Raw genomic sequence first — 16052 nt, forward strand, 5'->3', positions numbered from 1 at the left:
ATATAAGGGCAAAATACCTTGAATGGCCCCAATCCTGGAATCAAATCCATATAGCTGGACCCTTCGGGCACAGGCATCCACATGCATGGATCAACTGTCAGGAGCAGGGCCCAGACCAGTCACCTGATTTTGTATTTCCTTTCCCTGAACTGTATTCTCATTGGCAAGATTCTCTAATGACTGCAAAGGAAATATTTTCTACATCTTAAACCATGCAGAACACCATCAGGCCATTGATTTTCTTTAGCATATCAGGCTAGCTTGAGCCCTCTGGGGCCTCCTGGACTCAGAACGTCACCACCTCTCCCTGAGTCTCCTCTTGCCTTTAGCTCACTTCCCACTTCAGGCCTGGCCAGCTCTGCTTGGCATGGCTCCGCCCACTCACTTCTAGAGAAAGGGTGGCTCCGCCCACTCACTTATGGGGCACAGAGCCTCTACTGTCTCTCCCCACTCCTGGCGTTGTGCCATGCTGGGGGTGTTCCTTACACCCCACTCTTCCCTTGAGCATCTGGGTTAGGATAAGGGACAATCTCCCCCATAGTAAATCGAGGCCTAAGTAGTGATACTACAAAAAAAAACAACAACCACCCATAGGTGAAGTTAACTTCTATACACAAGGCCCATCCATCATTTATGTCCTACTTTGAGGGCTTAAGTGGAACGTAAGCGCTGCAGGGGTTACATGCCAGCCCTCTGCACGGGGATGAATTTCACCCCAAGTGAAGACAACATTTAAAATAACACTAATCATTGAAGCCAACACACACATACGTATTCAGGTATTTTAAAAAATCTATTAAAATAAAAAACAACCTAACAACAACACCAGCCTGTTTTGACAAGCTGTTTTCGCCTTTCGAAAACAAGATGACGCCTATTGTCCAAACAGGGATCTAGATACATGCGAATGATCCACAGTGCTGCTGACCAACCCAAACAAAGGATGTGTGCAAAGGAAGAGAAACAGAGCCACGGTACGAACACTCTGCAAATCAGGGGCAAAACTTCCTGGACTTCAATGTGGCCAGGATTTCACCCCTCTCAGGATGAAATTCACAGCTGTGCAAAGGGCCAGCACGAACCCTACTCGGGGGAGACAACAGGACTGAAGTCGAAGACAGGCCTTACTGGGCATCTGCCCAGGTATCAAATTCACCCAGAGGTGAATTTCTGTAGCGGTGGATTCTGCCATCCTTGCTGTCCTCACCAAGCCGTACTATTTTAGGAGCAAGTTACTGCTCCTAGTGTGAACTAGGGGGTCAGAATGTTGCTGTCGTGTGTGTGCAATAGCTAAAGGTTGAGTTACCATTATAACATATCGGTTTAAATAAAAGCCAGATGCTTGGGACCGGATTCTTGTTTACACTGCTCTGGCAGAGGTAAAGGGGAAGTTGTATAAATGAGGATCAGGCCTGTTATCTCCCAGTGGAATAGTAAATAATATATATTTTGGCTACATTACCTAAAAATATGCATAGAATTTCCATTAAAACCTTGTAAATGTCTCTGTCTTTATACTCCAGCAAATGTAGCTTATGAAGGGATCTGTGTACCTGCTCTGGGACTCCGGAAATCAGAGCTCAGTTCCCAGCTGTGTCACAGACTTCCTGAGTGACCTTGGGCAAATTACTTAATCTCACTTACTTCCTACCTGTGGAATGGGAATACTACTACTTCCTGATCTCACAGGGGCATTGTAAAGATAAAATAATTAAAATTTGTTAGCTTCTCATGTACTACAGCAATGAAGACCTTATATAGACAGATGAAGCAAAATTAAGGCTAGTCCATATGGAAGATATACTGTACATATTCTTGACAGTGAAATCTAAATATTCCTTACCTGAGAAAGGGCCGTATAACTAGCATGTGTCTCTACATTCTAATGGGCATTAAACTTACCAAGGTAGTTATCATCTTCTGGTTTCCCTGAGTAACTGTGCTGCCGCACATCAATATTTGTAGCACCAGCGGGTATGCGTACCACGGTGTTATAGCCTAAAAGATTGAGCAGAAGGTCAAGACTATTCCTCAGCCATTCCATTTATTTTTTTATGGGAGGAGGGAAAAATCTTTAAACATTTTAAATGATCAGGCATTACACAAACCAAATTTTTCCTGTCAGGGTAGCAGAAATAGCTACAGAACAGAATATACCACAGTCAGAGGGATTTTACAGCTTACATGAGCGTTTTCGTAGACTGTAGGTAGTTAATGCTTTAATAGGTTTGCATTTTTCTCTATAAAGTTTTCTGGTGACAGAGTCTTACCATAATGCACTGTATTAAATGTGCCTGCAACAGTTTTGCATGAAGAATTATCGCCACCACAAACACCACATTTGTCTCTTCTTGCCTTGGAATTTAGCACGTGATCACAGCCAGCTTGCTTTAAGAGAAAAAGTTAAAAACTATTGAACAAATATTAAATAAGACAGAACTTACAAATCTCCTAATTAAATCAGACTAATCATCTGTGTACAAAGACCACCGCCAAACTATTTTCCCCCCTTTTCCACATGTTTAGTTAATTTACAGTGTAACCATCTTACACTGAAGCTGTTTTTAATCAGGGGGTCTCCAAAAAGCAGGGACTCGTTATAATCAAACTCGGAATTTGCACACTGCAACATCACAACAATTTGGCATTTCTTTCCATAACAGTCAGTTTATTGTATCCTACTTCACTATTATTAACAGTGGGTAGCAGTGGATGCTGGTGCCCCTCACTCCCAAACAAGGCTTAACATCAAGGGATTTGTGTACTTGTGCCTGCTACTGTGCCACTGGTAGAAGAAGAAAAAGATGGCAATGTTATCCAGTTTAGAGACTGGCGTGTGTACAAGGGAACCTCAGTTTGGGGAGTCACTCTGGAGTCACTCAGATGGAGGAGAAGAGCATTAAAATAATTGTGAAGAGGGGAAATAAATTCCGGCACGGTCAGACTTTCAGAAGAGCCCAGGGCTAGATTTTTCATGTCCTCCCCACTCAAAATTGGGCTGAGATTTCAAGAGTGCTCAGCACCCAGAAACTGCAACACTTATGGACAGATTTTCAAAGAGCTCAGTGTTGAGCTCTTTTGAAAATCTGGTCACTTATTAAGGTGCCAAAGTAGTTGCTGAGGTCTCTGGAATTTTCAGAGGGCTCAAGGCACACAAGTAGAGCGGGATTTACCAATCACAAGACACACGACCACGAGAGCAGGGCTTCTTTGATTTGCCTCGGGAAGAATCCACACTAGTACCCATGAAGGCCAGAATGTGGAAGCGGGATCGAGAACTGATCTTTTCAATAAAAACAAGAAAACAACCTAGTTAAACAGCAGAAGGAAATATTTACCCGACAAAGTCCTTGCACACAGATGTCATTTGTGTCTGGGCCACAAGGGGTGCCATCAACAACTCGGTCCCTGAGCTGATAGTAGGCTGTGTTTCCTGCTACCCTACAGAACAACTTGCACCGATCTTTCATTAAAACTGGAAAAGCAGAAGGTCACGTTATTTTAATTCTATTCCCTTATGCAGCCATTGCAAAGAGGCGGACGTTCATTTCCTGACATACTCACTTCCACTGTATTTAGGAACCCAACGCACATTAGGAGGTAGACCGTTAATGTTAAAATGCTTCCCATCAAAGTCAGCGCACTGCTCATCTCGGAAGTCTTTCTTTAGTTTAGAGCATGGTTCAGTGTTGCAGGATTTAAATTTCATTCGACGACCCACGCAATATTTCCCACCATTCTTGGGCCTGGAGAAAAAAAAAATCACTTTAGTTCTAAGATGCAATGATGAACCACAAGCCTAAGATGCAACGTATCAATTGAGCCTCTATTTGAGTTCAACCTCTCTCCCTCTAATATATCAACTTTTGGTACTTTTCATCCTCCGAGCCTCTCAACGTCGCTCTCCCATCTCATGAAAGATGCTCTTCCAAATGAGACTAGAGGCTATGAAACCCATCAAGGTCCTTCCTGCAGCAACCAGGAAAGTGGTTAGAGTGGTACCTATTTTCCTTTCCCAGGGACAGGGTATGCTGCCTGGATTGCACGTATGTTACTCTTCCTGGGTTTGAACCCCAGGCCTGGTAACAGGTGGCGGTGTTCTTATTATGATGTGGAGCGCTTGTATTTAACAGTTACGTTGTTCTTTTATTCAGAGATTCCATAACACAGCAACCAGAGCCTGCAGCCTTCCACAAGCTTTCCCCAGTCTTCCAAAGGGAAGATGACTTTGGTCTCTGCTGCCACCCTCCACCTTATTACACAACGACAGCTGTTCTGCACACACGGGGGTAGGGGAAGAACTCCGATACTTGCGCATGATGGGCCTGATTCAAAGCCCACTGATGCAAATGGGAGTTTTTCCACTGACTTCAGTGAGCCTTGGATGACGTTCTATGCTACCAGCCACCGGTCCCACAATCACATTCCTCTAACTAGTTCAAGACATTTATTATTTACAACACTTCTTCTGTTACTGATGAAGAGCCTATATGTTGTTCTTGCATTTCTTTAAAAACGATCTCAAATACAGCTAAATACCGCCAGCAGTAAGTGGAAGGGGTTAGGAAATAAGAACAAAGACAAGGGAAAATAAAGATGTGGGCGGGGGAAGGAGGAGTGAGGTAGAGTGAGCTGCACCCTACAGTTCCTCACAACAAAGCCCTGATAATTTGCCACTTCTCAGCAGGCTAGTGGGATACCTGAAAGGCAGATAGATCTGGATACACAATAGGGCACAGCTCAAAGTGGGCTGAATGCAGGCCTGACTATGGAGCTGCAAAGGGGAAACCTCAAACAAGTTCAGAACTACTTTGGACTGAAAATCTAGTGAAACAATGCTCTCTGGTGAGATTTCCATTCACCTACTTCTGGTTACAAATGAAACCTGGGAACGGCGAGGGAGTCAGGGTGAGATGCTTAACATTCCTCAAAGACCCAAAAAAACAACCAAGCAAAGTCTAGGGTCAGTTTGTTTCTATACAGCAGTTGAGAGGGTGCTTGGCAGAAGACTTCATGGGTGGCAGCTCAGGGGGTCAGGAGAGATTGTACTTGGGCACCTAGCCCAAGCCACCACCCATGCAGTCACGGCCATACTGCTATTTTTAGCAGGCTACCGCAAGCAGACTAGCTAATGAATCAGTGTGTGTATATATCTTTAAGGGAATCACCTCATTAGCATGGCAGACTCCACCCTCTTCTGAGGAGCACAGATTATGCTGGGGAGAGTGGGCAGAGAGAAAGAGATTCCCAGGAGGAATGAATTCCCCCTCGACTGCAGTCATTTTAAATGTTATGTTCTGAGAATCTACACATAAAGATGGGACGATCCCTAGAGAGACATACAGGGACCTCATCACCGTAGGAACTTGAACCATAGGTGGCCCAGAGCACCTTGCTGTGACAACTATTGTTTGAATTACTGGAGAGCCTAGGAGCCCTAATTGATTCTGATAGCGAGAAACTAAAACACCAACCACAACGTTTACCTTGCACAGCCAAGTAACAGCTTCTTCACATAGGTGAAAGTCTAGGCTCCTCTTGTCAATTTCAATGGCAGAAAGTGAAATTGACAAGAGCCTTCCAGGTGGGCAGCTGTCATTTTGACTTTGCTGATGGGAAAAAAAAAATCTTTTTTTCCCTGCAAAACTGAAATTTTCCCCACAGAAAGGGCACTTCCTATCAGGAAATCATTCCGGAAAACAGCTTTTGACCAGCTCTACTCATAACCTGCCATCCCAAAACCATCAGTCTCTTCTATATGAACCAGTAACTGTCATAGTAATGAGAGAATGAGCGCTCCTATTGTGACAGAGGTACTGATCAGAAAGCACTTTCAGGACAGGAACTCATTTTCAGACCTAGGAAGTCCCCTTTGGGATGAAGTTTATAGCAGCTCAAAGGATAATGGTTCCAGAAACTCTGGTAAAATTCCATCTGGCCACTTTTGAGGACTGAGCACGAGAAAGGATGCGACACACCTTATAGAACATGCAATCGTCCAGTTTAAAAAAAACCAAAACTTTTACAACTGCTACCCTTCATCGTCGGCAGGATAATGGCTAGCACAACTATACAGTACCCTCTAGAAGTTGGCCCCCAGGGCAATCATCCTGCTAGCCCACTCCTAGAACTGGTCCTGATCACCTGCTTGTTAAATTTTCAAACAAGCACCTTCAGGTTTTCTTTTATGCTGCCCCCTTGCAGTGTTCTTCCTCAAATCCCTCTTAAAACTCTGTGATGCCTATAGAAAACTTGACAATGGATAGGCCATAAGAACAGCCATACTGGGTCAGATCAAAGGTCCATCTAGCCCAGTATCCTGTCTTCTGACAGTGGCCAATGCCAGGTGCTTCAGACGGAATGAACAGAACAGGTAATCATCAAGTGATCCATCCCCTGTCGCCCATTCCCAGCCTCTGGCAAACAAAGGCTAGGGACACCATTCCTGCCCATCCTGGCTAATAGCCATTGGTAGACCTATCCTCCAGGAACTTATCTAGTTCTTTTTTGAACCCTGTTATAGTCTTGGCCTTCACAACATTCTCTGGCAAAGAGTTCCACAGGTTGACTGTGCGTTGTTTGAAGAAATAATTACATTCATTTGTTTTAAACCTGTTGCCTATTAACTTCATTTAGTGACTCCTAGTTCTTGTGTTATGAGAGGGAGTAAATAACACTTCCTTATTTACGTTCTCCATACCAGTGATTTTATAGATCTCTATCATATCTTCCCCCCCCCATGCCTGTCATCTTTTTTCCAAGCTGAAAAGTTCCTTAATTAATCTCTCTTCATACAGAAGCTGTTCCATACCCCTAATCATTTTTGTTGCCCTTTTCTATACCTTTTCCAACTCCAATATATCTTTTTTGAGATGGGGCGACCAGATCTGCATGCAGCATTCAAGATGTGGGCATACCAGGGACTTGTATAAGGGCAATATAATATTTTCTGTCCTATTACCTATCCCTTTTTTAATGATTCCCAACATTCTGTTGGCTTTTTTGACTGCTGCTACACATTGAGTGGATGTTTTCAGAGAACTCTCCACAATGGCTCCAAGATCTCTTCATTGATAACAGCTAATATAGACCCCATCATTTTACATGTATAGTTGGGATTATGTTTTCCAATGTGCACTACTTTGCATTTATTAACATTGAATTTCACCTGCCATTTTGTTGCCCAGTCACCCAGTTTTGTAAGTTCCCTTTGTAACTCTTCACAGTCTGCTTTGGACTTAACTATCTTGAGTACTTTTGTATCATTTGCAAATTTTGCCACCTCACTGTTTACCCCTTTTTCCAGATCATGTATTAATATGTTGAACAGCACTGGTCCCAGTACAGACCCTGGGGGACACCACTACAGTAACTCCTCACTTAAAGTCGTCCTGGTTAACGTTGTTTGGATGTTAAGTTGCTGATCAATTAGGGAACATGCTCGTTTAAAGTTGTGCAATGCTCCCTTCTAAGGTCGTTTGGCAGCCGTCTGCTTTGTCCCCTGCTTGCAGGAAGAGCAGCCCGTTGCAGCTAGCTGGTGGGGGCTTGGAACAAGGGTGGACCGGCAGCCCCCCATCAGCTCCCCTTATAAGCTCCCCGCTCCCCTAAATTCCCTGTGCAGCAGCTGTCTGCAGTTCAGCTGTGCCCCTCCCCCCACTGCCATGTGCTGCTCCTGCCCTCTGCCTTGGAGCTGCTCCCAGAGACTCCTGCTTGCTGTGCGGGGGAGGGGGGGGGAAGAGGAGGGCTAATGTCAGGGTGTCTCTCCCTCCCCCTGCACCCCGTTTACCCCATCTTCCATAGAGCAAGGGGAACACAGGACAGAGGGAGCTTCCAGGCAGCGGCAGCTGCGGTCTAGTCTCAGCTTGCTGACCTAATTAACAAGGCAGTGTACTTCTAACCCCACTCTTCGTACTTAAAGGGGAAATGCGCATCTCTCTCTCACACACACATACACACAGGGTGTGTGTCTCTGTCTGCCCTCCCTCCTTTCCTGCTGCCTAGCAGAGTGAGAGAGTTAACCCTTGAGGGCTCAGCTCAGGTATGGCTCTATGTTTTTTGCTGCCCCAAGCAAAAAAAAAAAAAAAAAAAAAGCTCCAAGAATGCAACTGCCGGAGCAAAAATGTGCTGCCGCAAGCACTTACTTGGTTTGCTGGTGCCTGGAGCTGGCCCTGGCTCAGCCAGTTGCTAGTTCATCATTTAGCAGTAAGGCATTCCTGGGAAATAGCCCACTCTCCTATTCCACCACCTCAACCAAGCTTCACAATCATCATCACTGTGTACCAGTATTAAATGGTTTGTTTAAAACTCTGTGTGTGTGTGTGTGTGTGTGTGTGTGTGTGTGTGTGTGTGTGTGTGTGTGTGTGTGTAAAATATAGTCTCTTGTGTAATGAAAAAAATGTCCCTGGAACCTAACCCCCTCATTTACATTAATTCTTATGAGGAAATTGGATTTGCTTAATGTCGTTTTGCTTAAAGTCACATTTTTCAGGAACATAACTGCAACGTTAAGTGAGGAGTTCCTGTATTTACCTCTTTCCATTCTGAAAACTGACCATTTATTCCTACCCTTTGTTTCCTATCTTTTAACCCGTTACTGATCCAGTTTTAACCAATTACAATCTTTTAACCAGAACAATGCTGACCAGTATTTCTTGCCATCTCCTTGTGCTCCCCATCTGTCCGTTCTACCCACTTGTTGTCACTTGTCTTACATTTAAAACTGGAAGCTCTTTGGGGCAGGGACCTTCTTGCTCTGTGTTTGCACAACATGGGGTCTTGGTGCATGCGTGGGACTCCTGGGCACGAGGATGATACAAATAAACAACAAAGTAACGTGACACTGGAAAGAGCCCATTGGCAGATGATGCTTTTGTGGGGCCCTGGACCAGAGCAAGTGGGGGCCCCTCCCCACTCCTTCTGCCTGCAGTCCCACCTCTGCCTCCTCCCACACTCCTATCGGGGAGCAAGGTCGGGGCTCGGGGGCTTCCCCTGCTCCCTGGCAGTAGTGCTGGGTGGGTGGAGCTGGACAAGCCCCTGTGCCCGGATCCTGCTCCTCGCCAGGAGTGCCACGGGTAGAGCAGGTCAGCTGCGGGGGTGCCCATTTTTCAGGGCCCCCGGACACGGGCCCTGTTGGTCCAGTGGCTAATCCGCCTGCAGTTTGTTCTAGCCACCGTCTACAGCTGCCATTTAAAATTAAAGCTCCAAAAGGTGAAAAATTAAGAGTAGAACTGCCAGATCACACATTCCAGTGTGGGTTTATTTGGTTGATAACACAATCAAATGTAACTGCAGCTCTCCTTTATTTCCTGGTGTTACTGAAGGAATGATACGACACTTTAAATTAAATCTGGGAGGAGCCAGTTTAGGTGACTCATGAAAAATAGTATTCATAAGCCAAAAGTGATGCAAAACAGTACATGCGCACACAGAGTTAACTTTCCTCATAACTTTTGGGCATGGAAAATATCAACCACCACTCTCCATTAACTCAACTCTTTGCATTTAATACACTCTTTTTAGGCCAGCCCATAAGAGGGCAAGAACATTCCACATAGATAAATGGTGGATGGGGCTGAAATGTTCTCTCCTGCAGAGGGCAGTGTGACACAATCTCAGGGGAAGATTTGTAAAACTGAAAATGGGAGATAGGCACCAATCTCCAGTTTACAGTCAAACTTCCATTTATGCCTCAAAAAAACCCTCCCCCTAAAACGACAGTAGATCTGCTTCCCAGTCAGTAGGCCTATGAACAAGACAAATTGCAAGGGAAACTTTCCAAATTCAAATACATTCTGCGATTTCCCTAATGAGCCACAATACAAGAAAGTGAAACAAAAATAAATTGTGCAAATGTCAGAAGATCTTCAATGACTAGCATGACAACACACAGCCTACCACCAAAAATACATCTTCCCGCATTTATAGCAATAATATTTAGCTCGCATATAGTGTTTTCCTTCTGCAGATCTCAAAATACTTCATCAGTGGAGGCGGCGCCAGTAATATCTATTATACAGAGAGGGAAACTGAGGCACAGAAAGGCAAATGCCCTTTCTTAGCAGGTCACTGGCAGAGCAGAAATGGAAACCAGGTCGCCTGCCTCCAAATCCAATGCCTCCCAGTCAACACTGCCTCGCTACTACTTATTACTCACTTTCACGCTCCCTTTTAAGATGAGTCAATAACAGAGCATTATTATTATTTATTTGTATTACTGGAGTGCCTAGGAGTCCAAGGCATGGACCAGGACTCTACTGTGCTTGGTGCTGTAGATACACAGAAGAACAAAGACAATGCCCACCCCAATCTAAGGATTAGACAAGAGACAACAAACACATGGCTATAGACAGGCTGACAGGAAGTAGAAGGGAAAAATGAGACAATATTGATCAGCATATCACACATATCAGATACTCCATTCCCTATCCTGGGTCACTGAAGAAGAGATTATGGGTAGTTCTACCCATCTCTACATACCATTGTTAACACATGTATGGTGTATTTTTAGATAGACTGGGCAGGCAGGCATTTCATCTCAACCAATGACCACAAAAGAAATACAATGCATCAGTAGCTAAAAAGGCACCACTTTGCCTGTCAGTGATTTCCTCTCCTCAGTGAAATGAAGGTGGTTGTAATATAGATCGCTTAATTCTTCTCTAGACAGAGAGGACTAGATTCTGGCTTTCGGCACAATTCTCTGCAAAGGGTGATGCATAAGTTCTACCCACTCCAAGAGCAGTCTTATGACTCTGCGGCCTTGGCTACTTGGCCATTTATTTAAGCCAGTGAAAAACACACTGCAGAAGCTCTTAGTTCAGGTTAAAGTTGGCTTATTTTGGTTTGGCTTAACCCTGTTCTTAATCACCTGAAGCTCAAACCAATAGAACTGTAATTTACATCAATGTAATATAGTGCTCACCCAGCTTTTTGCACTGGGATAAGCAAATCGATTTAAAAAACAACCCTTTAGCTAAAGCAGTACACTTAGTTCCTCAGAAATGTGTTTCCGGGCTTGTCTATCTTCTCTGCAAGGGCGGCTCTAGCTTTTTTGCCGCCCCAAGCATGGCAGGCAGGCTGCCTTCGGCGGCTTGCCTGCGGGAGGTCCGCCAGTCCCGTGGCTTCGGCATACCCGCCGCTGAATTGTCGCCGAATCCGCGGGACCGGCGAACCTCCCGCAGGCATGCTGCCGAAGGCTGCCTGACTGCCGCCCTCGCAGGGACCGGCAGGGCGCCCCCCGCGGCTTGCCGCCCCAGGCACGCGTTTGGAGCGCTGGTGCCTGGAGCTGCCGCTGCTTGTCTGCCCTGTTTCCAAGGAGTTGTAATCTACTGCTGGCTATGAGCATCAGTGACATTTTCTCACTTCCCACTCCCACGCTGGCTCAGCTAATTATGGGTCCAACAGTTCTGTATCCCTGCTCCGGGTAGGAAGTGAGCAGATGAGCAGTCGCGCGTACTCCCATGTAGATGCCTCAGGAGGAGTCCCTTACTCACTTATGCAGGCATAAAGTCTAAGTGAGAACCTAGCCCTCAATGCAAGTAGCTAGACGGGGACATATTAACCATCTTACAGCGGAATTCTTTGGAAAGAGAAATAGGAGGCACTCAGAACTGGGACAGATCCTCTACTAATGACATCAATGGAGTTACCAAAATTTAGACCCATATAGGATTGGACCTATTGATCTTAAACCAGGAAATAAAAGCGGAGCTCTAGTTATTGTAAACACGTAACCACCATGCACAAGAGGCATTTGGTCATCTGAGCAATCCAACATGCTACAACAAACTCCAACACAAACCCAGGCAACTCCACTGAACGTCATCTGGGAACATGAATTTGAACTAGAACAGGTCAACATCTTCGGAATTACCCATTTTTGAGGTCATTTTTAGTCAAAAATATTTTAATTTAAAATAACTGTCAGGAATTTCAGCTTGAACCGTCATGATTTTACAAGCATACCAAATATCAATGTTTTTGTGCTGACCTGCAGTAAACCCAGCAGCATGTCTAATTTGCTTCCAACCTTCAAACAGTAACACTTGAGGTTGAGTGCTTGCATGAGAACATAGATCAGAACAACAGTTTCATTATTAGCGCCGAGAATTTTCATTCTTAGGTGAACATTACAGATCTTCTTAAATCAAAAATAATCCATTGTAGGTTTCACAGGATTCTTATGACACAAGAATTAGTTTCAGTTTGAAAATATTTTCCATTTACATTGCAAAAAGCAGTACTACAATTTCATGATGGCCTTAAATTATGCAAACCTCTACAGGCTTATATTTTAAAGAGAGAAATACATTGCAACTATGACACTAAAGCAGAATGCTCCCATTATAAACAGATATCATTAACAGAAGATGTATTTTTCATATTAAGGTAGTAAACAAGAACATGCAGGATTCTTGTCATATATAATACTAACCACTTCAACACCAGCCCCCGTACAATTAGACCTCTATGCAATTACATTTTCCAGACATGATATTTGAGATTAGAGATAATATACTGCATACAAGAACCTACCATAAAACAAAGAATGCTAAAACTTGCCATGATCTGGCTGTCAGCTTCATAACTTTGCTATTAATTTTCCCTTCTGCTAGTATTTGAGGCTTAAACACACTTACATTGATTTCCCCCCCCCCCCCCCCAAACTAGCCCCAAACCACTTTGATAATTTTTGAGACACACTTGAAAAACTTTCACAGAGCCGGGTAAAACTGAGATGGCTGACCCTGAAAAAGAAATCAGCTTCATATAAAATATTTTCAGACACTGATTTTCACCAATAACATGTGACATTTTTAGTGTCATGAAGAAATACTGGCGCATTAGCCATTCTCAACCAGCATGGTCAAATACTTTTTATGGACAGCCATCAAGTGGCAAATGATGGGAAATGAAGTAATTCATGCATACAAACCTGCTCATTCTATGCATAACTCTACCATTTCTGAAGCATCTGTACTAGCAGGTAACTTCTGTTGTGGACTGTTTCTCCAGTCTAGCAATATCCCCCTTCCCACCTTGCGCCACACACTCACACCCACGCACAGCTAAATCCCTGCTAGAGATTCAAAGATCCTTCCATTTCAGTATGTGGCCTATCAAATCAAACTAGGAGACAGACCTGGGTTCTCATCCGTGCTTCCACATTGACTTGTTTTGACTATATAATGCACCCTATGTAAATATTAAGTTTTATTATTTTTCACACGTACCTCTCAAGGCATCAGAGTGATTGTGTTCTGCTTCAGGAGAGCTGGACACAACCCCACTATCCCGAGTTATTATACAAAGTCCACTTATGCATGTGCACTTATGTTGTGGGCACAAGTGACATCATTTACAAGTGGAACACTTGATGGTGCATACACAAAAGGGGTTCTGAGCATGCAAATTCTATTCTATGCATCCAGGTCATTGCATTTGCGAATGGGCACACAAACAGAGGCAATATACAGAAACACCCACAATGTTTTGCTCTAACGGGATTGATTATTTTAGTGTTGCATGTTTCAAGCCAAGTGTTGCCCGCACATCATCTTCCTGACCAAATATTTCACTCTAGGGCTAGACTTCCATTTTCCATGCATCCCACGAGGGCCGGGTCTTCCCATTGGGTATGAACTCGGTCTCCACCTGCATGCAGTTCAATGCCCAAAACTCTGTGTGCCCAATCACTTGTGCAGGCAAATGATGGGGTTTGTGCAGGTGTGTGAAGTGGAGTTTTTGTACTCAGGTGAGACCGCCCAGACATTTGGGAGGAGATGGCACGCACACCAACAGAGGCCACATTTTAAAACCTGGCTGTGACAGATCTGACCAGCCCTTTTCCGAAAAAGGACAGAACATATTTCAACGGGGAAAGGCTCAGAAGTATTTTAATCTGTAGCTCTCTTACCAGCTAACTGTATTGCCAGCAGCTCAGCAGTTAAGCGGTTCGAAACATTTATTTGTAGATATGCTTGCATGTCAAACTCAGCCAGTTTTCAACACACGTTGCCACTCTTGTGACATACCAGAAATGCAGATCGGACTAGAACCACAGACAAGGATGACGCGAACATCCAAACAGCCTTTCCTGCAAACGGGGCTCCCTGTGCTGATGATCTAAGAGCTATGTTTTCTTCTGCTATTACTACAACTGTGCCTTTCTTTGACACCATGTGTCAGCAATGCAGATACTGTTTGTGATATGCTGCAGCAGTTGGCTTTAGCTTTACCATCCAGTTTGGATTTCCCAGGTGAAGGGTCTGGTCTGGTCAGCTAATCCATTCCTCTGAGTGCATGTCAAACCACGGTCTGCTTGCCTGTCGTAGGCTTACCGCTTCCTACTGTTCTACAAAGTGCTCAACCATGTAGGTGTCAAAACATATTATAGACAGAGGCAGTAGCAGTACTCCAGTTAAGAGTTCGTGGGCTTTTTCCATTTTAAACATTGGATTGGAGAGGATCTTCACTCCGTCAGTCTAATAGACCGTTTCATTGGCACACAAGGTGCTCATATAAAAAAAACTTGCATGCTCATATAAAAAAAAACGCTGCTTAAAAATGTAAAGTCTTTTTTTAATATACAAGGGCAAATAAAAAGTCATTTGGATCAGACTTCAGAAACTGGGGTTGTTTGTTGTTGTTTTCATAAGGGGTCATAACAGAGTCAAAACATTTAGGAATAAAACTGCTTTTCAGCTAGATTAGTACTAGTTGATATTTTAGAAAAGAACATTTTGAAAAGGGGGTGGGGGGGAAGAGGATATGCAGAGGTTCGTTCTTTCTTTCTAACTTTATTCACTTGTCTCACTCACTTGCACATCACCAGAATCTCATGAGGAGAACGTAGGTCCTTGCAGCCCACATCATATCATCACATTTAAATGGCAAAACAAAGTCACCGTAAAACCTATGTGGGCCAGCCTAAGACAAAAAAAGCCCAACTCTGTGGAGACTTCATGGTGGGTTCAAAGGGAGGACAATGCCAGTTATAATGCTCTTGAAAGAAATCAAGGAAAATAAGCACAATTGACCGCACTCCGGGTGGGGTTTTCAAAAGTGCATTAGGTTGTTAAGCACCCAGATTTTCAATGGGCGTTGTCGCCTAACTCACTTAGGTGCTTTTGGAAATGCCAGCCTACAACGTTTCTTAGGAAATACAAATACACACAATGGACCTTCTGAATTCCAGAAGGAGGTAGCACTGATGGGGTCCAGGAGACTTCTTACCAGAGAATCTATCCATCCAGCTGCCTAATGCTCCATACCACCAGGAATGTATTTCACCAGGAATGTCTGAGTGTTTGGCTGGAGGACTACTTTGTGTGATCCTTTACACACATGGAATTATATTTGATCTGTGAAGAACCAGCCAGTTTCTGCATTGCTCAGTTGCTGCAAAACTGGCGGAGGTCGTCTGAAGTGAGAACGCTCTGATGCTTGTGTTTCTGGCATTATGCTCAGCGTTATTTTAACGAACTTGTCGACGTCCAATTCCCTTGCTCTCAGCCTTTCCTTTACGGTGACATTTGCTCACGCAAACGGAGCCATCTCCATGTATCACTCTAATGCCAGTGTCCCTGGTCTAAACCTCCCTTCCTCAATTAACACTCATCTACCACAGACTTCAAAGAGCGGAGAGCAGGTTTTGCGGAGTAATGCAGAAACTGACACGGATCCACTGCTAATGCCAATTTCCTTGGCAATAACCTTTCTGACACTACCGGCAAGAAAGTGGAATGATTCCTGCCTTCAAGTGCTCACTCAACTCTTACTTTGCCTTTTTAAAGTCCTGTTTTCAGCCAACTCAGCAGAACACTCTCTCCTGCCCTCAGTCACCTCTGCCCACCCCAAATGAACCCTTCCTCTCCTCAACACTCACAGTGACTGAGTAAGGCAAAAACCAGCCCAGTCACTGCGTTAAACGGATTGTTTTCAAACCAGCTGCTAACATTCTACAGGTCACGTATTGATCCTATTGAAGTCAATGGCAACATTCCCTATGATTTCAAAGGGCACGTGAGTTTGCTTGACATGTTTACGATAAA

The 16052-nt window shown here is 44.2% G+C and overlaps 1 protein-coding gene across 6 annotated transcripts in view; it reads right to left on the reverse strand.

Moving 5' to 3' along the window:
- The window catches only part of ADAMTS9 (ADAM metallopeptidase with thrombospondin type 1 motif 9), a 140925-nt gene that overhangs the window by 82097 nt on the left and 42776 nt on the right, over positions 1-16052 (reverse strand). For all 6 annotated transcript variants that reach the window (XM_005297850.4, XM_005297849.4, XM_065550678.1 and 3 more), the window contains 4 exons: positions 3565-3746; positions 3339-3475; positions 2271-2388; positions 1903-1998 (listed from right to left, as the gene is read on the reverse strand). In XM_005297850.4, the coding sequence (XP_005297907.2) occupies positions 1903-1998; positions 2271-2388; positions 3339-3475; positions 3565-3746 (533 nt within the window). The remainder of the gene's footprint in view (positions 1-1902; positions 1999-2270; positions 2389-3338; positions 3476-3564; positions 3747-16052) is intronic.

The sequence above is a fragment of the Chrysemys picta genome, chromosome 7 (assembly GCF_011386835.1).
Source record: "Chrysemys picta bellii isolate R12L10 chromosome 7, ASM1138683v2, whole genome shotgun sequence".
NCBI classification, from domain to species: domain Eukaryota; kingdom Metazoa; phylum Chordata; order Testudines; family Emydidae; genus Chrysemys; species Chrysemys picta.